This window comes from Anoplolepis gracilipes, chromosome 12 (assembly GCF_047496725.1).
Source record: "Anoplolepis gracilipes chromosome 12, ASM4749672v1, whole genome shotgun sequence".
NCBI classification, from domain to species: Eukaryota; Metazoa; Arthropoda; class Insecta; order Hymenoptera; family Formicidae; genus Anoplolepis; species Anoplolepis gracilipes.
In genome coordinates, this window is record NC_132981.1 from 11,505,196 (window position 1) to 11,528,127 (window position 22,932).

Below are 22,932 nucleotides of genomic sequence, written 5' to 3' on the forward strand. Positions count from 1 at the left end.
TTTTCTTTTTTTTTTTTTATACAAATATAGTATAATTTTGCGAAATTTCCAATGCCATTTTGGTATAGACATTTGGTTGACGAATGTTGACACAATTCGAGCATTACCCTTTCTAATCGATCTGAATAATACATTACTGTCAACATATTAGAAAGCAATGTATTAAAACTTCCTATTTTTTAGTTCTCGATAATCTCGATGATGACATGCCGTTCTTGGCAGTAAAATATTAAAATTTTAACTGAATACATAATTAACAGCGCAATTCATAATCATCTCCGTTTTTTTTAATTGTTTACAGACTTTTTTAAACTGTTTACATATGATTACATATAATTGGTTCATCAATGTTGCTGCAACCATTATTCAGAGAGAGAAATGCTTCGTTAAATTATTCCAATACACAACTCACGGCTATTATAAGAAAACTTGGTAATTATGCGCAGAGATTAAATTTTCTCTAAGTGTATTAAGGCTTCTTTTTGAAACAATGTTGTATTAAAGTCTGTTCTTTTATAGGAATTACAATAGTTTATTATATTACACTGACTTGAGACTTGATTATTTTCTTATGCAATGATCAGAGAAGATGACAAATAGGTACTCGTCTGTCATTATTATGTATAGTATATAAGTTTAATAGATATAGTTTCAACAGGATCCTTAGTCACTGCGAGATTTCCTCGCTAACTCATTTTATGGCTTAAACGCCTATACATACATACGTACATATATACACATCTTCTTTTGAATATCAATGTTGCATTACGTCTAACAAATCTCAGTCGTGTAATTTAATAATGACTACTTATCATGTCAAATCTTGTTGCCATCTATAAGAAACAGAGAGTAAGTAGTTAATAAACAAAGCTTTAAAGTTTATTTAAAGCTTATTTAAAGAATGGCTTTTAAAAAAACTTTTAACAAGTAAATGTGGCTTTATAATATAACTTTCTCCATGTACATACATATACATGGATGTGTAAAAAAAGTTAACAGGAATATCGTTATGCTTTTTATATGTAAAACTTATTATTTTGCCAAAGAAAATATTAAGTAATGCAACAAAATTCTCAAAACTTTACTAAATTCGTTCATTGTCATGATGGTAGTTTCGTTGTGGGAATTGAACTTTTAAAAGTTTAATTAAATTGTGGCATATTTATTTGGATATTCTGCTTTTAAGAGCAAAACAAGTAATAACTAATAATTTTTTATATTCTCCAATTTATATGTACAGCTGATATGTTCTGCATTGATTTCACGACAAATAACTGTTAGTAACGTTTACATACACATCACAAATAACAAAACAGAAATAAATTTTCACTTATTTGTAAATATTGCAGATGTAAAAATAAGGAAAATGAAATATTGGATATACAATCAAATAAAGTTACGCCATTGATTTCATCAATAAAAGAATATATTATGTGACATATATAGATGTAGCACATATATTCGTTTGTGTGTATATAATCTCTATAAATTTTAATTTGGGTTCAAATTTTTCAAAATATGTAAAATGTGCAAGTATTTTTAAAAACGTTGTATAGTTATAATAATTATTTTGCATGTAAATACTCTTAAAAATAACTTTGTCATTAATAAACTTTTTGTTTCTCAAACTCTCCATAAGGAATAAATGATTGTTTTTTATATGTATTAAAGTGTGAAACAATCAAATATTTTGAAAATCTTTGGAAGCACATCAAATAAAGAATTCTTGTGGAAAGGCTTCAAGACTGATTAGGTGTAAAACGAGAAATAATAGTTGATAATTTCAAGATATATGTGAAATTTCATTTAAAAACTATATACATTTAAATTCATATGAGAAAGATAATACTTTTTTCTTTCATTACATATTATTATACTCAATTATTAATTGTATATCTATTAAAAGAATAAGGAAATATATATATATCTTTGTCCAGTATTTAAAAAAAAATTATATATATATTTAACAGTGAGAGAGAGAGAGAGAGAGAGAGAGAGAGAGAGAGAAAAACTAGTTATAATACATACATACATATTCCATTTTCACAGAGAGTTGAAATATATATCAATATGTATTTGCATAACATATTTATAATAATGCTCCATTATATTATCTGTTAAATTAACAGTTTTTCAGGAATAATTCTAGTTGCAATGATTGTAAAATCTTAAATTGAAGATATGGATGCGAATAATGATTCCATAAGTGGACAGAAATATTACAAACAATATAAATTGAATAATTCATAATTATGTATTAATTATACAATTAAATGCACATTGAATTTTTTAAAATAAAAATCTTTTTTTTTTTTTTAAGTAAAATCCGTTCAAAAGTATTATTATTTTTATCGAAACAGAAGTTTTGATCATTATTTTTCATGTTAAATACAATATTTGTAAAACATACAGAAATTTTTACTAATACTTATTATTAAAAGACATTAAATGTTAAAATCACTAGCAACAATTGTAAACTTCATGTGAAGTGAAATAAATAAATTGACACGCAGTATAGATTACCATTTTCTTACATGCAATATCATTTAAATAAAAGAACAATTTATCATCTACAGTCTTTATTACAATAGAACCGTATATAATATATATTATATTCAAATTCTGCAAAAATTGTTATTATAGGTTATTTTAAGAAATATTTTCTAAGAATCTTTCTCTAGAGACTATTTTTATTTAAAATCGTAAAATGTTCCTTTTATTTATTATTATGTATTTCTTACACGCAGATCAGATTTCCTTTTTTTTATTCCATATTGATAGAATAGGATAATGTTATTTGTATCTATAACAAATTAAAAAAGTATTTCGATTAAAGAAAGTATTTTCAAATGTTATTTTAAAAGTATTATTTTATATGAATAAAAACAGAATTATATATTATTAATGGAAAATGTAATAAATTAGTATAAAGGCTTGTAGAATATAGAAAAGATAAATGCAGCTCAAGTGGTACATCTCTTTGGAAATAAAAAAATAAACAAAAGTAAATTTCTAATTTCAATTATATTATATATATGTAAATGTTTGAAATTTTCGAAATATAATACAAAAGAGATATTCTTTCTTTTATATAACTTTATAATTTGTATATATTTGCATATCATAACCTGGTTGACATAATGTCTTATCATACACAACAAATCACAAATATATTTTACATTAATACTTATAATAACGTAATATATAACATATTAAGTTGTGTGCTTACCATCATATGTAATTAAAAAGGTTTAATTCAAATTACAAGGATTCAAAATGACTTCGTCTCCTCGCATAGGCCCCCATGCAAGCAAAAAATCCAATAATCCCGATCGTTAATCCCAGTATCAAGGCTAGAGTGTCTCCGAAATCGAAATTATTGGAGGCCATTGCAAAGTCGAATACGCCAAATACGGCGAGTATAAAATAAATCCACATTCTTCTGGTTAAAAAGAATTATGAATATGCAAAAACATATATATGCAATACTGCAACTATTGCAAGATCGATGCGGTATTTGCACTGTTTTGATATCCAACGTTCAGTATGATTATAATCTAATTTAATTTGTGATATATATTATACTTCAAGCTCGTCTTGGAATACATTATAATTACACGTTGTGTTATCTTTGCTTTGCTAAATATTAACTGATATTAACTGTCGATGATGATAATTATGAAACTTTTTAGCGTACACGTAGATCTTGTAGCCACACTGTCTATTGTGTATACGTAATACGTATAGGTACTTGGTAAATAAACAAAATGTGTAACTAAAGTTAGTTACAATGCATTTATAAACGTGTTGGAATGTATTTTTGAATTTTGGATATTCGATAAAAAAAAAACTTGCTTTTTTTTTATCGTTGTTAAAGAGACGACACGTGAAAAAACTTGAATCATAACTGCAAAGCCATAAATAAAAATTGATCGCAATCACGATAAAAATGTTTGACTGTGATTGGTCAATTTGCTTCACGATAAAAATTTGATTATGCGTCGTGGCCTTTAAAAAACAAATTTTTATTTAGAGAATGATTGAAAGAAAATTATCTTTACTATTTTAATGTCAATCATAATTAAAATGGACAAAGACTTTGACATTTTTACCGATTGGCTACTTCCGAAATTGCAAATATATTTATTTTCTACTTGATAACCAATCGACACGTGAATTTTAATTCATCCATGTATGAAGTATCGGAATATATAATATTTTATCTGACATAATGGCTGCGGTCAAGACTGCGCTACGAATGCTTCGAATCATTCTATCTTTATTATATGTTGTATGAGACTAAAGATAGAATGATGTTTCGAAGCACTCTCGAGCCTGCAGCCAATAAGACAAGTTTCTTCAAATGTAGATACATTCCGATTGGCTGCAAGAAACTTTGGACACTAGAAATTCTCTATCCAACAGCCAATCAATGCATTCGACTGCGATTGCGTTTATCTAAAAGTTACAAGTACAAATTGACCAATCGGAGTAAAGTAAGTTTCTTCGCTCTCACCTACGAGTCTTACAAGAATCGAAACATAACCTCGATAGTCAGAACGTAAATAAATAAGGTGAATAAATGTGTTTACTTGGGAGAGAAATTTAGTAGCAGTTAGAGTGAGTTGCAGCAAGATTTCCAATCATCATGGCCAATTCATCGGCGAACGTAACTGTATCGAGTATTTTGAAAAATAAGAGTTCGTTCGAGGATGAACCGCGGAAGAAGAGCAGGGAAGATTGGCGAAAGGCCAAGGAGCTGGAAGAGGCGAGGAAGGCTGGCACTGCTCCCGCCGCCGTCGACGAAGAGGGTAAGGACATCAACCCGCACATTCCGCAATACATCAGCGCGACGCCATGGTACTTCGGCTCTCAGGGTCCTACCCTGAAGCATCAGAGGCCGCAGCCCGAGAAACAGAAGCAGTTCAGTTCGATAGACGAGTGGTACAATCGCGGAGTGGATGCCACACGAACGGTAACCAAGTATCGAAAGGGCGCCTGCGAGAATTGCGGTGCGATGACCCACAAGAGGAAGGATTGTATGGAGAGGCCGCGCAGGGTTGGAGCAAAATTTACAAATTCCAAGATAGCACCGGATGAATTTACTCAGCCCGAGCTCTCGATGGATTACGATGGTAAGCGAGACAGATGGGCTGGTTACGATCCATCTGAACATAGAGCGATAGTGGAGGAGTATCAGAAGATAGAGGAGGCCAAGAGGCAGATGCGCGCCGACAAACTCGATGCGGAGGAAGAGAACGACGAGCAAGACTCGGACAAGGATGAAGATAAATATGTGGACGAGGTGGACATGCCTGGTACGAAGGTAGACTCCAAACAGCGCATTACTGTAAGAAATCTACGAATTCGAGAGGACACTGCGAAATATCTGCGCAATCTAGATCCAAACTCGGCGTACTACGATCCAAAGACTAGATCCATGCGAGATAATCCTTATGCCGGTACAGAACGCGAAGTGGATTATAAAGGTGAAAACTTTATACGCTTCTCCGGAGACACGCAGCAACATGCCAACGCGCAATTGTTCGCTTGGGACGCGCACGAAAAGGGAGTCGATGTACATTTATTAGCTGAGCCGACGAAATTGGAATTACTGAAGCAAGAATATGACAAGAAACGCGACGAGCTGAAGGACAAGGCGCGCGACAGTATAATCGAGCGTTATGGAGGTGACGAACATCTTAAAACGCTACCAAAGTCTTTGTTATTGGCACAGACCGAGCATTATGTCGAATATTCGAGATACGGTAAGATAATTAAAGGGCAGGATAGACAGGTGATACGATCCAAGTACGAAGAAGACATTTATCCAAACAATCATATGTCGGTTTGGGGTTCCTATTGGCAAGATGGAAAATGGGGCTACAAATGTTGTTATTCCTTTATTAAAAATTCCTATTGCACCGGAGAGTCTGGGAAGAGAGCAGCAGAGGCAACGAGCGACAGCACGACACTGGATAAAATACCAGTGAGAAATGAAATAGAAGAGACAGACTATAAATTGGACGACATCGTAGTGGATGACAATCGTTCCTCGAGCAACGAATCTTCATCCGAAGATGAGGATACGGCAAAAAATAAAACGGAAAAACAAAGTAAAGCGGCTAAGCGAAAATTGAAGAAACAGAAACGGAAAGAAAACCGCAAGAATAAGAAACAAAATGCTGAGAAACATGACGAGGACAAACTGAAGGAAGCATTGAGAAAGGAAGAGGAAAGTACGAGGAACATGGACAAGCTATTGCAAATGAACGAGAGAAAACGTCCTTACAACAGCATGTATGAGACTAAAGAACTCACTGCCGAGGAGATAGAAGCATATCAGATGAAACGCAAACGCGACGAAGATCCAATGGCCCATTTTCTTTCAAAATAATATTACTAACTTATCGTTATAATTAAAATCCAAATAAATATATAATACGTATATTTATATATATATATATATATATATATATGTACAGCAGATTCTACGATTTATGGACATTATTTGTCTTATTTAATAAGAATAGGATGTTTTATGTAAAATATTAATATCTAACTAGCGATTTAACGATATATTAATTAAACAGGAATTGAGGAGAAATTTATATTATTTAAATTTTACTGAATTACTAATATTTATATATGTATTTACTTTTTTCTTCTCTTTTTTTGTACATAAATAAATAAAAATCTGTATATATTTGAACAGTTCACCTCAGTTGCATACATATTCAATTTAAATTTTGCCAAGTAAAAATTATATTATTCTTGATTTTAGATTTTATTGTTTCAAGTTATTCGCGCGTAATCTTTTGTACAAGACACTAGCGATCTTTAATGTCACCTCATCTATGACTGATGATGGGTGTTGCGAAAAAATGAATAATTCAAGTGGGGGGGAATTGTTGCGCGACGCGAGACACGTGACATGTGACACGTGACACCACGATATATCCATACACCATTTATATTGATGATACATACATATGCCACATATGGTTCGCTGTTCCGTCTTCCGTCGGTTGTCAAGCTTCAGAGGGCGTCGCAAACGCTGATGATCTGAAATCATATGGAAGTTTGGTAACCCCGAATATTATTTAGTCAATGACCGAGGAAAAATCGCTAGACAGCCATATTATGTAGAAGCAGACCGTGACTTTAGACATCAAATGTCTTCTATTCGTCAGGCTTCTTGCAATATTATGCTTCGTCGTAATATATCTTGGTGTCGATGATAAGTGCGCACAGTTTGTAAGTGTCTACGCAATTGTCTTGTGCACCATTCACAGCATAAACTATTTTTCTTAACGATACCGAAAATACACAAATCCTCTTCTAATTTAACTAGGAAATCGCGTGTGAGTTAATTTTGTCGCTAGCGTTGTTGGATAACGCGCTGGAAAAAAAAGCATGTTTCTCACTCAGAGGTTACAAGAATTGCAATGATTTAACAATGAAAATGACCGGGATCCGTGCTGCGGGTATTTCTATATAAAGGTGGAAGAGAGAAAGCTGAAGAGAGACGGGCGAGAGAAAGAAAGAGAAAGGAAGAGATGTGTCGGTGGATAAATTACTACAATTTGCTTAATAGCTAATAGACTCAAAATTACTGGTATGCTTTTACGATTCGCTCACAATGTTCGTATATGCGACGATACTGCCTCTCTTCTTCTTTGGATTATTAGGTAAAATATATATATTTATATATACATTTATATATACACATACATTTTTATACATGTAAAATATGCGCATAAACAAAAACACTGCACAAAAGCTTATAGTACTTTACATTGTACTTTTTAACAATTTATGACACAAATGTAATATATATCCTTTCAATTGTAAATCTTTTTTACATTTATATATGTAAAAGCTAATATTTATTGGTTTTGGATTTTTTAAAATCATCAATTTATAGTTTATTTATTCCTCATTGATTCTGAAAATTTATATGAATAATTATTTTTTATTTCTAATTTAAATATTTTCATAAATTTTAAAATTATATTTTATATTTAAATAGAAACTATATAAGATATTAATTAATAAACAAAATTATACTGTATTTAGTATACTTTTCAATTAATTTTAATAATTCATTGAAACTCTAAATATTGAGTATAGATTTACTTGTGTTGAATTTTTCCACTTTTAAAAATCTATAATTTATATAAATTCTACTGATATCTTTCAAGGGAAAAACTTTTATAAATACATACATCAAACTCTTGTTTAAGGAAAATTTGTGTGTTGAATTACGTATACATATTAATGACATATATATCTTATGTGTTAAATTGGAAATGAAAAGTATTATTGTTAAGATAATTATTTTTTTTATTATAAATTAAAATTTTAAAATTTTAATATAATATAAATATGTTAGATAATTTTTGGAATTCTTCAACATTTTTGTGATTTTCATTGAATTTTTGATTGCATTTATAAATATGTATATGAAAATTTTAATTATAAAAATTATTTTGATTATAAAGATATTTAATATAGAAAGTTAAGAATTGTTGATATACAGATAGGGAGTCCCTAATTTAAATGGCAAAACTCCAGGAGTGTGTAGGGGATCGAAAAACTAAAACAAAAAGTCCTTTAGAGATTTGCTTGTTTTTGCTCCATTTTGGAGAAAATCACGAAAAAAGAAAGAAAACAAGTTTTCATTTTTTTACTTATTTATTCCCCACAAGCTCCTGAAGGTTTGCCATTTTAATTGGGGACACCCTGTATATATATTATATATGCATTTATATGTTGTTGAAAACTGTTAAATCAACAATTTTTAAAAATTGTCAATTAACTGTTTATTTAGTTAATTAAATTAATAACTGATATTGAACTATTAATATACATTAATATAAAAAATAATTAAATTAATAATTATTAAAAATTATTTTGTTGAAAAAATTTATGATGAAAGAACTATAATGGTTATAATTATATTTGATATACTTATATATATTAACACAGCAGGAGAAAAAATTTAATAATAATTTAATTTATCAAGTTTTGTGTGACATGTAAAAAGATTACAGAATTTTAATCAATTATTTTAGGAACTATAGTTGGGAAAGATATTAAAGGTTCAACCTACTGTGAATTTTACAATGAAACAATGTGTGCAGAATCCAAAAACTGTTCAGAGAGAGAAGAATGTGTTGTGCATGATCCAGATAAGCGTAATCATTGTTATGTACTGTGGTCAATCAATAATACTACTAACGAACCAGTAGTTAAATTGAAGGTTAGTTTTAATTAATAATTTATTATGTACAGTTAATATTAATAGTTTATACTATACAAGTCTAAAATGTGATAGATTTTCAGGCTCGAGAGATTGTATTCTTTCATAATAAGAATAAAATTATTACATGCTATATATTACATGTACTGACAACAGTTTTATGTTTCTTTTCAAGTTATATTTTGCAATATCAAATGTTAATTTCAACTTAAATCATTTAAAATATAGCTTTTGCCGAGAAATACTATTCTCAAGTTGAAAGAGAGATTTTATGATTTTTTTTATAAATTGTGCTTTTCAATTTGCCATCAAACAAATTGTCCATTTTGCCTGACAGAGAAAAATAAAGCTCATGTAATAATGTTTATGTTAGATCATTTTGATGAGACATATCTTCGAAAGACAAACTATAACAATTTATAGAACATATCTATATTTGAAATTAGCAAAGGACCTTTGTAGTATTATTAGTTACATCTCTTCTTTTTAAAAAAAGAATGAAAAAATGTCATATTACCTTTTTTCTGTTTTTGTGAAATTAATAATTATGTATTTTGGTATTCTTATTATTGAATCGTATTATCTATGCAACGATTTATATACATACCAAATTTTCAGGGTTGCTTTTTGGACAGCAGTGATTGTTACAATAAGTCACAATGCATAGAGGATACTCCAAAAAAGAAAGATTTGCATTTTTGTTGTTGCGATCGTGATGTATGTAACCAAAACTTTTCTTCGAATCCACATCCAACTACATCCTCTAAACCTACACAACCATCTATTATTAATGGTATTTTATTTAATATTTAATTACCTTTACTCGAAAGTAACAAATTTGTCTTGCAATATTTTTATAATATTACTACTTAATAATAATTAATTTTTTAGAATCGGACTCTATAGCCAATACAGAGAAGCAAGCAATAACACTTACATTATTGATATTAATCCCTATGCTTCTTACACTTAGTTCACTCTCTTTGTGGTGGTTCTGTCGTCGTCGAAGACTGACGTATTTTAACGAGGTTGTATATCTTGTATATTGTTATAAAACAAATAGTCGTAAACTGCATTATTTTTAGTTTATGAGATTAATATAAATCTTTTTTAGATACCAACATTGGAACCACTTCCGTTGCCACAACCGTCACCTAATTTAGGTTTACGGCCGATACAACTTCTTGAGATTAAAGCTCGAGGTCGTTTTGGAGCAGTTTGGAAAGCCCAGTTGAAAAATGAAATTGTGGCAGTTAAAGTTTTTCCTATTCAAGATAAGCAGTCCTGGCAAACTGAACAAGAGATTTTTAAGCTTGCACATATGGATCACGAAGACATACTACATTTTATAGGTGTCGAAAAGCGCGGAGACAATTTACAAGCTGAGTTTTGGTTAATCACAGCATATCATGAAAAAGGTTCACTGTGCGATTACCTGAAAGCAAATGTAGTAACATGGCCTGAGATGTGTAGAATCGCAGAATCTATGGCAAGGTAATAATTATAATTTATAATAGCAGTAAGATAATTTGTTGAGAACAGAATTATGCATGCGAATGTAATGATACTTTTGTATTTAAAGTACAATTTTTATTCAAATCTTAATAAAATTATTATTATCAGAGGTTTAATGCATCTACACGAAGAAATCCCAGCTAATAAAGCGGATGGTTATAAACCAGCTGTAGCTCACAGAGATTTTAAGTCAAAAAATGTTTTGCTAAAGGCTGACATGAGTGCCTGTATAGCGGATTTTGGCTTGGCGCTTATTTTTCACCCAGGAAAACCTTGTGGCGATACACATGGACAGGTAAAATATACATATATGAGTTTATTTCTTATTATGTGAAAATAACAATTTTTTGTTTAAACACAAAGGTTGGGACACGAAGATACATGGCACCAGAGGTTTTAGAAGGGGCAATAAATTTTACTAGAGATTCATTTTTACGGATCGATATGTATGCTTGTGGGCTAGTACTATGGGAATTAGCTTCAAGGTGTACTGTACAAGATGTAAGTATTTTACATATATTATGCGCAATGTATGTCTTATAAAAATCGAGCATTTGGTTATTGGTATTTAGGTAATCCATACCTTTTAATATCAATTTGGAAAATCTATTCAAGAATTGTGTAAATGTATTATATCCAAAATTATCTATTATAAGAAATTTCATAGAAAATAAATTGCAAAACACGATATACTGTTTCAAAATTTATAGAAATTATTTAATAAAAATGTGCGATATTAAAGTGATAATAAAAAGAATTCATTTTATAATATTTTTATTTGTTTTATTGTAATGACACATAGCAAATGAACATGTACTTAAAATTTTTACGTGAATTTTGTTGTATATATTATTTTATATATTATCTATGAGTTTATTTCATAAACTTATTATTAAAAATTAAAAAATATAAGTTCATCGTATTTTAAAAGTCGCTAATTGTTTTTATTCCACTATTAGGGACCAATAGGAGAATATCGACTACCATTTGAGGACGAAGTCGGCCTTCATCCTACTCTAGAAGATATGCAAGAAAGTGTTGTTCATAAAAAAGAAAGACCGCTCATTTTAGAAACTTGGCGTAAACATCCAGTAAGTAAAAATATAAAAAAAAATTAAAGATAAATGTCTGTTTTTTCTCTCAATTCTTCTTTTTATTATTTAACATTAATAAATAACAAAGAAATTTTTATGTTATTTATGTTATTAAATGTTATTAAATGTCAATATATGATATGTATATCGTGCACACTAGGAGCCATACTATGCAACAAAATCTCCTTTTGGAGCAGAGAAAGATTCACAAAAGATTTTATAATAACGTAGGGTGATTTAAAGTAGTAGTAAAATATAGGAAAATCTAAGATTAAAGTTGTAAAAATTCAAAAGTTCAAAAAATTTACGAAATATTTTCGAGCATTGACTTTTTAGATATTTCATAAAAGTTTGCATTTTCTTTAAATTTACATTTATATTTATAAAAACTGTAAGTGATGAAAATAAGAGATAATTTTATTATAAAACAAAAAAGGGAAAGAAAAAAGTGGAGTTGGAAAAAGTATACATACATAACTATAACTGAAATGTGTATTATTTCAGGGACTTTTATCAATTTGTGATACAATGGAAGAATGTTGGGATCACGATGCCGAAGCACGCCTTTCCGCTTCGTGCGTAGTAGAACGAGTTGCTACTCTCAGTAGGACTCTTGTATTAAATTCATCTACTTTGATTCGAGTTGATAATACCAACGAGATTATTACTACCAAGGAGTCTAGCATGTAGTTAGCGCGTCTATACATTATTATAGTTTTAATTCAATGACACAACCACCATGTTTTGTATCATATAATTTTGTTATACAGTGGATAAAAGGATATCTGCATACTCCATTTTCTCGGAGTAACATTAGAAACATAATGAGAAATATTACAAAAAAATTTTATCTTTTATACTAAAAGTTAAAAATATCAAGATAACAGATAAAAATATTGTTCTATGATAAAAAATATATATTATTCGCGATGGCAGAAACCTCGGTTGATTACTCAACTCCACACGAAATGGAGGTGAGAAGATCGAGAAATATTGTTAAAAATATTCTGTCTGTTTATTAATGTTTTTAAATATTTACACAATATTTTATGAACTATTTCTTGTTTTTTTTCTTAATGTGTCAAGTTAAATTATGAAATATTTTGTAAACTATTTTTTATGAATCTTAGTTTTTTCTTATTTTATCTTATTTACAGTTTTTATTTAAATATCTCTAAAATAAAGTAACATTTCTCTTTTGTATTAGATTCTCCGAGAAATATGGAGTTTACAAATACTTTTTTTACCTATTGTTCATATCAATGAGGAATGTTAAATAATAGTAAAAAAAGACAAGCATATATCTTTTCAATCGTATGTTTTACTATTTGATTAAATAATTACAGTTCAATAAAAAAAAAAATAAGTTTTTTTCTAATTCAAGGAAATAAAACAATTATTTCCTGTAGCTTTTCTATTATTCTATTATTATGAATACACTTTTGGTCTCAGAAATGTTCTATTGTATCATAATTTTGAAATTAAAGTATTGTAACATACTTTATTACATTATATCTATGTAGTATGTATGAGAATATTAAAAAAAGTTTATTTTATTTGCAAAGTTAAGCATGTTATTAGTAACATTTATAGTTTTTGAGAGGAATTTGTTATAAAAGTTAATATAAATGAATTTTCATAAATGATTAAATTTTATATTCAGATTGTAACTTAGGGAGCTTTCCACAATGTTCACTATAGTAAGAGAAAATATATCAGTGTGTCTCACTCACACTAGTGGATACTATGTTACACTGTGTTCTTGCTGGAAAGCTTCTTATATTATCAATCAAAGACGAACAATCTACTGCATATTTATTTTGAGAATTTTTCAAGTCGTTAAATATAATGTCAAAATTAATAACTCCAAAATAGCAAAATTAATTTAGCAGATGTCAAAATTATATAATTTCAATTATATAATTTTCTGACTTTGCAGAAATTTATATGTAGAGATCTTTTAGATTTTATTATATGCATATATGTGTATGTAATAACAAATTGTAAAAAATTAACAAATTTAAAATAGTAGATTCAATATGGCTATAAAATAGAAGATTATTATAATCTTCCTCTGCTACCACTAGTACTGTAGACTCAATATTTATGTATAATATTATGAAAATCTAAACTTTTTTACGATTTTTTTAAAAAATTGATACTTCCACCCAGATTACTTTAGTTTGAACAGAGTAAAATTTTTTTAATTCGTCATATAACTATAACATAATAAATAACTCTTAAACTAGTTCTTATAATATTAATCTCAAATTTCTCAAAATTATGACAATGGTAGAACATTTTTCAGTTCAAATTCGTATTGAACATGGAGCAAAATATTTTTTCTTGAGATTTTTTTTTTATTGAACTGTGTTATTAATCTTTCCTCTAATCCTACGCCAATGGTCATTAGTTAGGACTTCATAATTATCTTTAAAAAATATGTAAACCGTTACATTTTATATTTTCAGTGCTTTTTTTGATTGACATTGGAAATTTTTTTTTTTTTTTTTTTTTTTTTTTTTTAATTAAAAAATACTTTCTCTCCGTTTAAGACATGACACAAACAAGATATTACAAATAATTGCAAGGTAAACAACAAAAGTTAAATATGAAATCATATAATTATCTATTTACTACATAATATCATGATATTGTTTTTTTTTTTTTTTTTTTTTTTTTGACAACGTAAATATTATATGAAAAAAGCATGACATATTTAAATCCCTTATCAATCTTTGCAATATGTAGGTGACATTATACGAATGTATAAAGACGTTTTACTTCCATTTAATCAATAATTTGTGGATCACATATTTAGAATATTTTATAAAGATCTGATATACCTGTTTTTACTCGCATTTTTGAAATAAAAAATCAGCAGCGAATTGCTAACTACCCACACAGTAAAAGGAAAAAAATGTGCGAGGTTTCGCATTAACATATCTTGGAAAACGTAATACTTTTAGGAGAGAAAGAGAGAGAAAGAGAAAACAAATATCTAGAGTATATTTTTAAAATATGCTAATGTTACCACTGCCATATTATGTATATTATATAATGATGTGTGTATATATACATATATATATATATATATATTTTTTACTATACATCTAAAATATTCTCGGGATGTTGACACAGATTTTCTCTTTATTATTTTTACACATTTCTTATCTTTAGATATCGTCTTAAAATATATTAAGGTATCTCCTGAACATCCTGGTCAGAATATAATTCAGAGATATATTTATTATAATAAACTGCTAATATTGATAAGAAAATATTGCGATATGTTTATAACAAGATGATTTTAATATCTTTATCTCGCAAATTTTTATGCTGTGTGGGTAGACGATTGTATATCATGTGGATTCTTTATAACTAGAAAACAAATATTTTTTTCACAGCGAATGCATAGCGATTGGAATTGCGATCGAGTTTTTCTTGTATTAATTACTCTTTGAATCTCTATTGTTTTTGCTTTTGGATTTCTTTATATTGAGATATATATCATAATCTTATACAAAAAGAATCAGTTTAATTTTTTCCTCTCTCGTTTGTTTTATTATAGCTGAAAATTTTAATGTTTTCTTTCAATCTCTTGCTTTATCTATCTTTTATATAAGAGATGATTAGATCGAATTTGAGACTTTTGTTTATCAAGCGATTGTTTGTCCATTAAGTAATCCAAATCTTCTCTTATTATTTACCACTTTCTTAGCGAACTTTTTACCTTATACATTATACATAATCATGCAAATGTAAAACAATGGGAAAGTAAAGCAAAGGAAGTAATAAACACTAGGGAACCAGAGAGTAACTAAAATGTGGATTTGATCTAAAATTAAAATTCTAAAAATTTCTAAAAGTTTTATTATATCTATTATCATAAATAAACTTTAAAATCATTTAGAACAAAAGAAGAAACTTCGATTTTTTTCCACAGATTTTCTCGGAATTTAAAAAAATAAAATCTTTGAAAAAAATACATTCAGAATCAACCCGTTAATTAAAATTGTTTTCCTAATTACGGAATGAGATGTATATTTTATGTTAGAGAAAATCAAAGTGCCGGATTATAAAAATCAGCGAAAGAAATCATGAGAGTTTATTATGAGCAAAAACGTAAGAAAATATATGTTTTATAATCATATAAAGAAATTTTTACTTCTGGTTATTATATTTTATCGCATTATGTGAAATAAATATCTTTTTCTTTTTTCGAGATTTTTATTAGCTAAAAACAGTACGACAATTGGTCAATACCAAAATTATAATTTTGTAGCCGAAATTCTTGCGAAAATAGGCATTTATAAAAAAATCATGATATTATAAAATTTTATTCCACTAATTGATTTGAATATATTTTTTTCATTTTATTTTGTATCTTCAATATTGTTAAAAAAGCATACTATATTCAAATCTGACTTTATTACTTTAACTAGATAAATTATTTAGAAACATTGTAACAAAAAAAAATTACTTAAAAATAAAATAAAACTTTCTTCATATTTGGATAATGACAGACATAGTTGGATATTAACGAATATATATTATAATATAACATTCGAGATAGAGAAAAGAACAGTATGAAAAACTTTGACACATTATATCATTTGGGAAGGAGGGGGAGTATATACTGTACTCTCTTCGAAAAAAGATGTATAATATCGACATTATATTTGAGGTCAGTTTTATACTTTCTATGTATGTGTGTGTGTGTGCGTGAATGTGTGTTTGTGTGTGTGTGAATACGTTTTTCATTGGCTTAGTATATTATAAGTAAACTTTATTATTATATATATAAATACGAAATCGAATAAAAGTATGCTGTGATATTCTATAGATAAGACAGTTCGGAAGAAGAATATTACTAAATGTTTATTTTTTTCATCATTTTTTTTGCAATCGATAAATTCTTGATTGTAGTTTTAAAAATTCAGACAAATAGGTAGTTGTATATCACCGATACGTTAAAACGCGCACAAAGTATATATATATATATATATATATATATATATATATATATATATATATATACATATGAATACGTAATATGTGCCACTGACATTCCTCATTGATTATTGGAAAATCATGCAGTAATTATGTCGATCACAAAGTATGCCAAATAGAATTCAGCGAAGCATTTCTCTTGTAAAGCCACATCATATATCATTATAAAGTGGATAATGTAATCTTATTATAGCTGGACTTGAATGTTACTATTGCTTATGTCCGAGACTGTTAAAATTATTGCTGAACGATAAACGCAATAGAGTGCTGTAGGCATTGTTTACTTTTAATCTAACAGCACATTGATTGGAAATAAATGTGCAGAGAATGGTGCTTTAAATACATACGAATAATGATGTCTTTACCCTTCAGGCATAAGCAATGATGATTGCCCGAGTCCTGTTTATTACAAAGTACCTGGTAGATACAATCGAATTAACAAATTGAAATTAATTAAGATTTTTTTGCATCAGAAATATCGTAATTAATTTAAATCTTATCAAGTGCTACATTAAGTGTAATATTTACTTTACAGAATGGTGTATACTAATCATAATTTTTTTTTTACGTGGCTCTAATATAGGTATATATTTATTTTCGTCTTTATTCTTTACTAAATAATGTATATTTGGTTTTTTTTTAAGCGCGTTTAGCCTTAACATTATATATAATATCAATATACACTTTGCAACATTTTTGTTTACCAATAGAAATAAGTAATGCATATGTAATGCGACATAATTAAGATAATGTAGAATGTAAATTATTCACATTTATCAGCAGTATGCATGTTGCAATCTATCGAAAAGCAATGAAATAAGTGTTTTTTTTTTCACTCCAGAATCCAAAGCAACAATTTTAATATAAACCTACTAAAATACACGAAAATATATTAGTTTTGCTTTTCTGCTCTTATATATATATAAAAAAAACTACGTTTATATATATATATTGCTAAAATATAAGTATATAATCTTGGTAAAAATTAAATTTGTATGTTTTACGTATTTATTTGAAACTATACGCAAAATGTAAATTGGACCTTTTACCTTGTTCCAGTTAGCAATGATAATAGCCATCGGTACGAATGGCATGCCATTCCTCGATGAATAAATTTTCGACAGTTTCCCGAATCTTCTAATCACTTTACGAATATTCATCAATGCTCGCCAACGTTGTATTAATTTAGCGAACAAATTTTCATCGCAAAATCACACATATACACATGCTTATATTTATTACTACAGAAATATTGGCGATTGTTTATATAGTATTTCGATACTATCGATCAAGTGATATTTGAATTTAATCAAAATATTATGTTCTTCTTTTTGAAAAAATTTTTTTAACATTCAGTATAACTTTACGTAACATTTTCATTTAAAAGCAATATAATCGCTATAGTAATATAATCAATATGATATGTGACATTTTTTTCACGTATTTCAATAAATCTAAATGGCTTTCGGACAGATGATGGACTTTTCGCAATAATTTTGATACGCAATTCTTTCGGGATAGATGTCATACGATAATATAAAATTTATCAACTTTTTAGATACCGGGGGATGGGTGCTAATAAGTTAATAATTCACTCATCTTCGTAACGATACGCGAAACATTTCAAATGATGAAAAAAATTGACATGACGGTAATTACAATCAACGGGGAACAGTTTTGCCGCCTATAGTATTCAAATGTTATATAAATTATAACAGGCTTAAAAGCATGTAACACACGTAATAAATAACTTTATTTTTAATCAAATGGAAGGAAATATTGTAAAGCAGAGAGCGTATATGTTAATCGCGTAAGATCGATGAATAATAATTTGAATAATCTATGAAATATTAAACATATTGACAAAGAAGTGACTCGATAAATTTTGAAGAAATATAGGAGAAAAAGAAGGGACAAGGGGGACTTGCATGTCTCTTGTTCTACGTGAAAACTTGTGTTGTTTAGCGAAGAGATAAAATCTGCATAACGTTGCAATATTTGGCTTATTTATCGCTAGTCGGTCGCTATTTTTCTCAAAATCAGAATATATGTGAAGGAGAAGTATTTTGACATTTTGACGTTGAAATCATTCAGACTGGTATAAAACAAAGGGAAGAGTTTTTCTAAAAGGGGTAGCCCTAGGGCGCAAACATCTTTCCATCGCACGTGCCATCGTGGTTTTTCTGCAACAATTGAAATAAAAATAAAAAATTAAAATAAAATTTGTAGCAAAATATGAATTTAAAAAATTTTTTTATATTATTTTGTAGAGTAAAAACACTAGAAATTTTGCAGCTATATCATAAAATGTGTATGCGTACATGACATATCGGTATACACGGCAAAGCAAACTATTATAAATGCAGAATGTGAGGAAATTATACAATTTCCGGTCACACACCGGAAGGATCTCAAAGAACCTTCGTCTTGCATCTGGTATATTCGCGATCAACAACATGCACTTGACATTTGTCTGCCAGAGTCACATGAGCACGTTTAAATCCAATGCAGTTTGATCAGTCAACAGATATAACGAGCTTTGATCTGAAGGGATGCTGTCTGAATTTATAGACAAGATAAAGCTCCGCAATCAGGTTTGCGCGATAAAATCTTTCTCTTTTTTTCATGCTTTTCTATTTTGTAATTCTATTTTATATTTCTATTTTATCTTATAAATTTGTTGATATTCTGGACCAACGTGCATTAAATTTAAAGCATATTTAATGATTTTATGTTGTTTATATATATATATATATTCGGAGATGAAGAGAGGAGAAAAGAGATTGTGAAAGATACACGAAGACGAAGACGAAGACGAAGATGAAGACGAAGACGAGGAAAGAGGCGTGGCGGTAGGCGGCAAGAGAGATTGAGCAGAGGTAGAGCTAGTGAGGGTGAGGGGGAGAAAGCGGGGAGAAGGGGAGGAAAAGAGCGCGGGAAAGGAAAGAGAAGGGTAGACTCGTGAGAGGAATGGAGAGAAATGGATGAAAAATGATGGAGGGGAGAGGTGAAATATTTGCGAGGGAGTAAAAGAGCGCGAGCACACCGGGACCGGGGCACAGGGGGAGTTCTTAGGTCTCTACTGTCTTTGTCCACGCTCGCGTCGCACGCTCGGATCGCGACTCTCTTGGATCCTTTGCCACCGCGAGACGCGAGACGCGAGACGCGAGACGCGCGAGGGTGAAACGCGAGGGTGAGACGGTGGTACGTCTTACCGTAACCGTAACCTCGCCTCTCTATCTCTCGGGGTTTATCCTTGTCATCCTTGTCTTTCCGCCAGTGAGGGTACCCACCCGATCCCCGATCCCCGATCCCCGTTGCACTCCTGCCTCCTGCCGTCCCGACCCTCTCTCCCTCCCTCCCTTTCGTCCAGGGGGCTTTTCCCATACCATCCTCGGCGGATCGATGGTGACTCCTTCGCCCCCCGCTGCACGGCGCTAATGTCGCCTAAGCGCCGCTCAGTCTGAACTCAGGGTTCACTCAGTCTACGAACGTTTGCCACGAGACTTCGATCTCTCGCCGCATCGCATACGCTATCTCTATCTCTCTCTTTCTCTCTTTCTGTTCACCCGCCTGTATCTCTCTCCACTTTTCTCCTCTTCCCCGCTTGGCAGAGGCAGGGAAGGCCAAGCGGTGACCGGGGAGGCGTGCGTAGTAACCGTCCACGTCAACGGAAGTCTTGCCGCGTGCTTTCGGTTACTTTCGGCCCATATAGTCGTCGTGCAACCCCCGCTGCTTCGTCCGCTTCGACCGGCTGCGGATCCTACCTGCGGCGCAACGAGAGAGGTGAGTGGGCGACCTATCGCGCGTCTACCTTTATGCGTCTACTTTCTACTCGCAAATGCAACCCTTTTTCTCCATCTATGCGTATACATATGTATGTATGTATGTGTGTATGTGCCTATGTGTATACATATGTGTGTGTATATATATATATATACATGTTTACACATAGGCACATACACACATACATACATACATACATACATACATACATACATACATACATACATACATACATACATACATACATACATACATACATACATACATACATACATACATACATACATACATACACACATACATACACACATACACACATACACACACACATACACACACACACACACACACACACACACACACACACACACACACACACATACACACACACCCATACATACATACATACATACATAAGGCATGTATGTGTGTACGTGTGTAAATTTGTCTATCAGTTCTGCACAAATTTTCGGATTTAAAGTTAGATTTGTCTTCGGAGGATCAAAGTTTTACTTTTTAGAAAACTTTTTCCATGACAGATTTATTTCTTCCAGTTTTACATCCCTTAATTTGAAAAATCTTTTTCTCTCTTGCAAATAACTATGGAAACTTACTTACTATTGTAAGGCACATAGAGCGTTATAAGTTCAGAATTATATTTAAAAGTCGAATTTGTGATTCTTATTATTGAAATTATTATGTAAAGACACATTTATACGCGGATATATCTAAATTCATTTAGATTTTGCATAAGTATATTTGGACATAAATTTAACATTTTTTTTAAAAACACAAAGTTATATTGTAGTTACATCTCAATTAGATATGTGCAGCTTTCGACAATATTATAAATTTAAATTAACAATTTTGCAAGATAAATTTATTTTTGAGAAATATGAATGTTAATTATGTTATGATTATATTAACTTTGAAATAGCATAAATTTCAAGCGTATAGCGACTAATTTAGAACACATGTATTATAATATATTTCTATTTTCATTATATTATAATATTGAAGTAATACGGTAAAAATAAACAAAACTGTTGAAAATTCTTTTAAACTTTTCGTATCCATTATTAATACTATCCACTACTAATATCCACTATTCGTATCCAATGCTAATAGTATTTCGTATAAAAATGGATTAGATTTTTCATCGACGGATTATTTCAAGCTGTAAAAAATATTAAAATTTTTTTTACATTTATGTATTATGTGTGTTTTATTAAAAGTTGTATATATTTTATATTTTTTATCATACAAACTATTTGCTCAAGTGAGCCTATTCGATGGTAATAAAAAAATATTATACTGTATTTGTATCTATTTGATAATTATATTATCTGTATAAAAATTTGCAAACCTGCAAAGTGTACGTTAAAGAATCTTTGAAAAAATAAACTTTGATATTTTGTAAAGGCACCTACTTTTGTGCAAATTTTTTTTTTTTTTTTTTTATATTATAATTGTAAACTGCTAATACAGAATATAATATAGAATACAATATAAAAATTACCTTTTTTTACAGTAATTTCTATATATATTACAAATAATATATTGCATTTAAAGTAATAATTTAATTTATAATGCATAAAGTTAAAAATTGCATTTAATTCAATAAAATATATCGAGTCTGCCTTTTAAAAGAAAATTCTGATTTATTCAAGCTGTACGTTCTAAATATTAATAAATGTTAATAAATTGAAAACTTAGTGTAAAAGTATTGACTTTTTTCAAGGAATTTAAAATAATATCGGCTGATTTGTTTCAATGTATAACATTTTTATTTTAAATTAAAATGCATTTAAATAAATGATGCAAACGAAGAGAGCGTGTGTTCAGTTTTCTACAGCTTTTTATTAATGTTTCAAGTTTTATTGGATTTTTTAAAATATCGGTTGTATTACATACATACAATATATAGTATATTTTAGTTTATTAGAGTTTTCTCTTGTGGTTTCTGACCTCGTACAAGGTGCTGTCATCTATTAGCAGAAAGGTCCATTTAAATAATATCTACTAATATATACGATATAAATCTTGTCTCTGCGCAGACTGTACAGAGAAATTTATTTACTACTTTAATGAAGAAAATCTTGAAAATCTATTTATTTCAATTTATTTTCGTACAGAAATCATATAATCGTACGAAGCATTTCGTCAAATATTATTAAGGAAAAAAATTTTTGATATGCTATATTATTTTATAGTACGTGAAATAAAAGTTATGAGAAAATACGAGAATATGAAATTAGA

At 29.4% G+C, this 22,932-nt stretch overlaps 3 protein-coding genes and 2 long non-coding RNA genes across 5 annotated transcripts in view; 3 read left to right on the plus strand and 2 right to left on the minus strand.

Annotated features, from left to right (window-relative positions):
* Positions 1-2,714: 2,714 nt before the first annotated feature.
* On the minus strand, positions 2,715-4,176 carry LOC140671806 (uncharacterized). Its single transcript, XR_012047794.1, has 2 exons — positions 3,230-4,176; positions 2,715-2,803 (listed from the first exon to the last, which is right to left on the minus strand). It is a non-coding gene; the product is annotated as an uncharacterized lncRNA (long non-coding RNA).
* A 337-nt stretch (positions 4,177-4,513) lies between these two features.
* Positions 4,514-7,315, plus strand: Slu7 (Pre-mRNA-splicing factor Slu7). The gene has a single exon (XM_072903052.1). The coding sequence runs from the start codon at positions 4,649-4,651 to the stop codon at positions 6,395-6,397; it is 1,749 nt and encodes a 582-aa protein (XP_072759153.1). The 5' UTR covers positions 4,514-4,648; the 3' UTR covers positions 6,398-7,315.
* On the plus strand, positions 7,167-14,855 carry Put (activin A receptor type 2 punt). Its single transcript, XM_072903053.1, has 9 exons — positions 7,167-7,691; positions 9,078-9,265; positions 9,884-10,058; positions 10,157-10,293; positions 10,380-10,759; positions 10,889-11,075; positions 11,144-11,281; positions 11,740-11,871; positions 12,379-14,855. The coding sequence occupies exons 1-9, from the start codon at positions 7,643-7,645 to the stop codon at positions 12,562-12,564; spliced, it is 1,572 nt and encodes a 523-aa protein (XP_072759154.1). The 5' UTR covers positions 7,167-7,642; the 3' UTR covers positions 12,565-14,855.
* A 2,028-nt stretch (positions 14,856-16,883) lies between these two features.
* Positions 16,884-22,932, minus strand: part of LOC140671617 (uncharacterized) — a 156,171-nt gene continuing 150,122 nt past the window's right edge. Inside the window, exon 3 of the long non-coding RNA XR_012047775.1 lies at positions 16,884-19,070. This is a non-coding gene — a long non-coding RNA (uncharacterized lncRNA). The remainder of the gene's footprint in view (positions 19,071-22,932) is intronic.
* The window catches only part of Cpx (synaptic transmission protein complexin), a 138,578-nt gene continuing 135,935 nt past the window's right edge, over positions 20,290-22,932 (plus strand). Inside the window, exon 1 of the mRNA XM_072903057.1 lies at positions 20,290-20,673. The gene's annotated coding sequence lies outside the window, so the exon portion shown is untranslated. The remainder of the gene's footprint in view (positions 20,674-22,932) is intronic.

Bases quoted from the DNA above. Each gene is read 5' to 3' on its own strand.
- Slu7 (XM_072903052.1), top strand. From the start codon at position 4,649: ATGGCCAATTCATCGGCGAACGTAACTGTATCGAGTATTTTGAAAAAT.
- Put (XM_072903053.1), top strand. From the start codon at position 7,643: ATGTTCGTATATGCGACGATACTGCCTCTCTTCTTCTTTGGATTATTA. The intron at 10,059-10,156 runs GTATTTTATTTA...TTAATTTTTTAG, and splicing joins ACAACCATCTATTATTAATG to AATCGGACTCTATAGCCAAT. The intron at 10,760-10,888 runs GTAATAATTATA...TATTATTATCAG, and splicing joins ATCGCAGAATCTATGGCAAG to AGGTTTAATGCATCTACACG.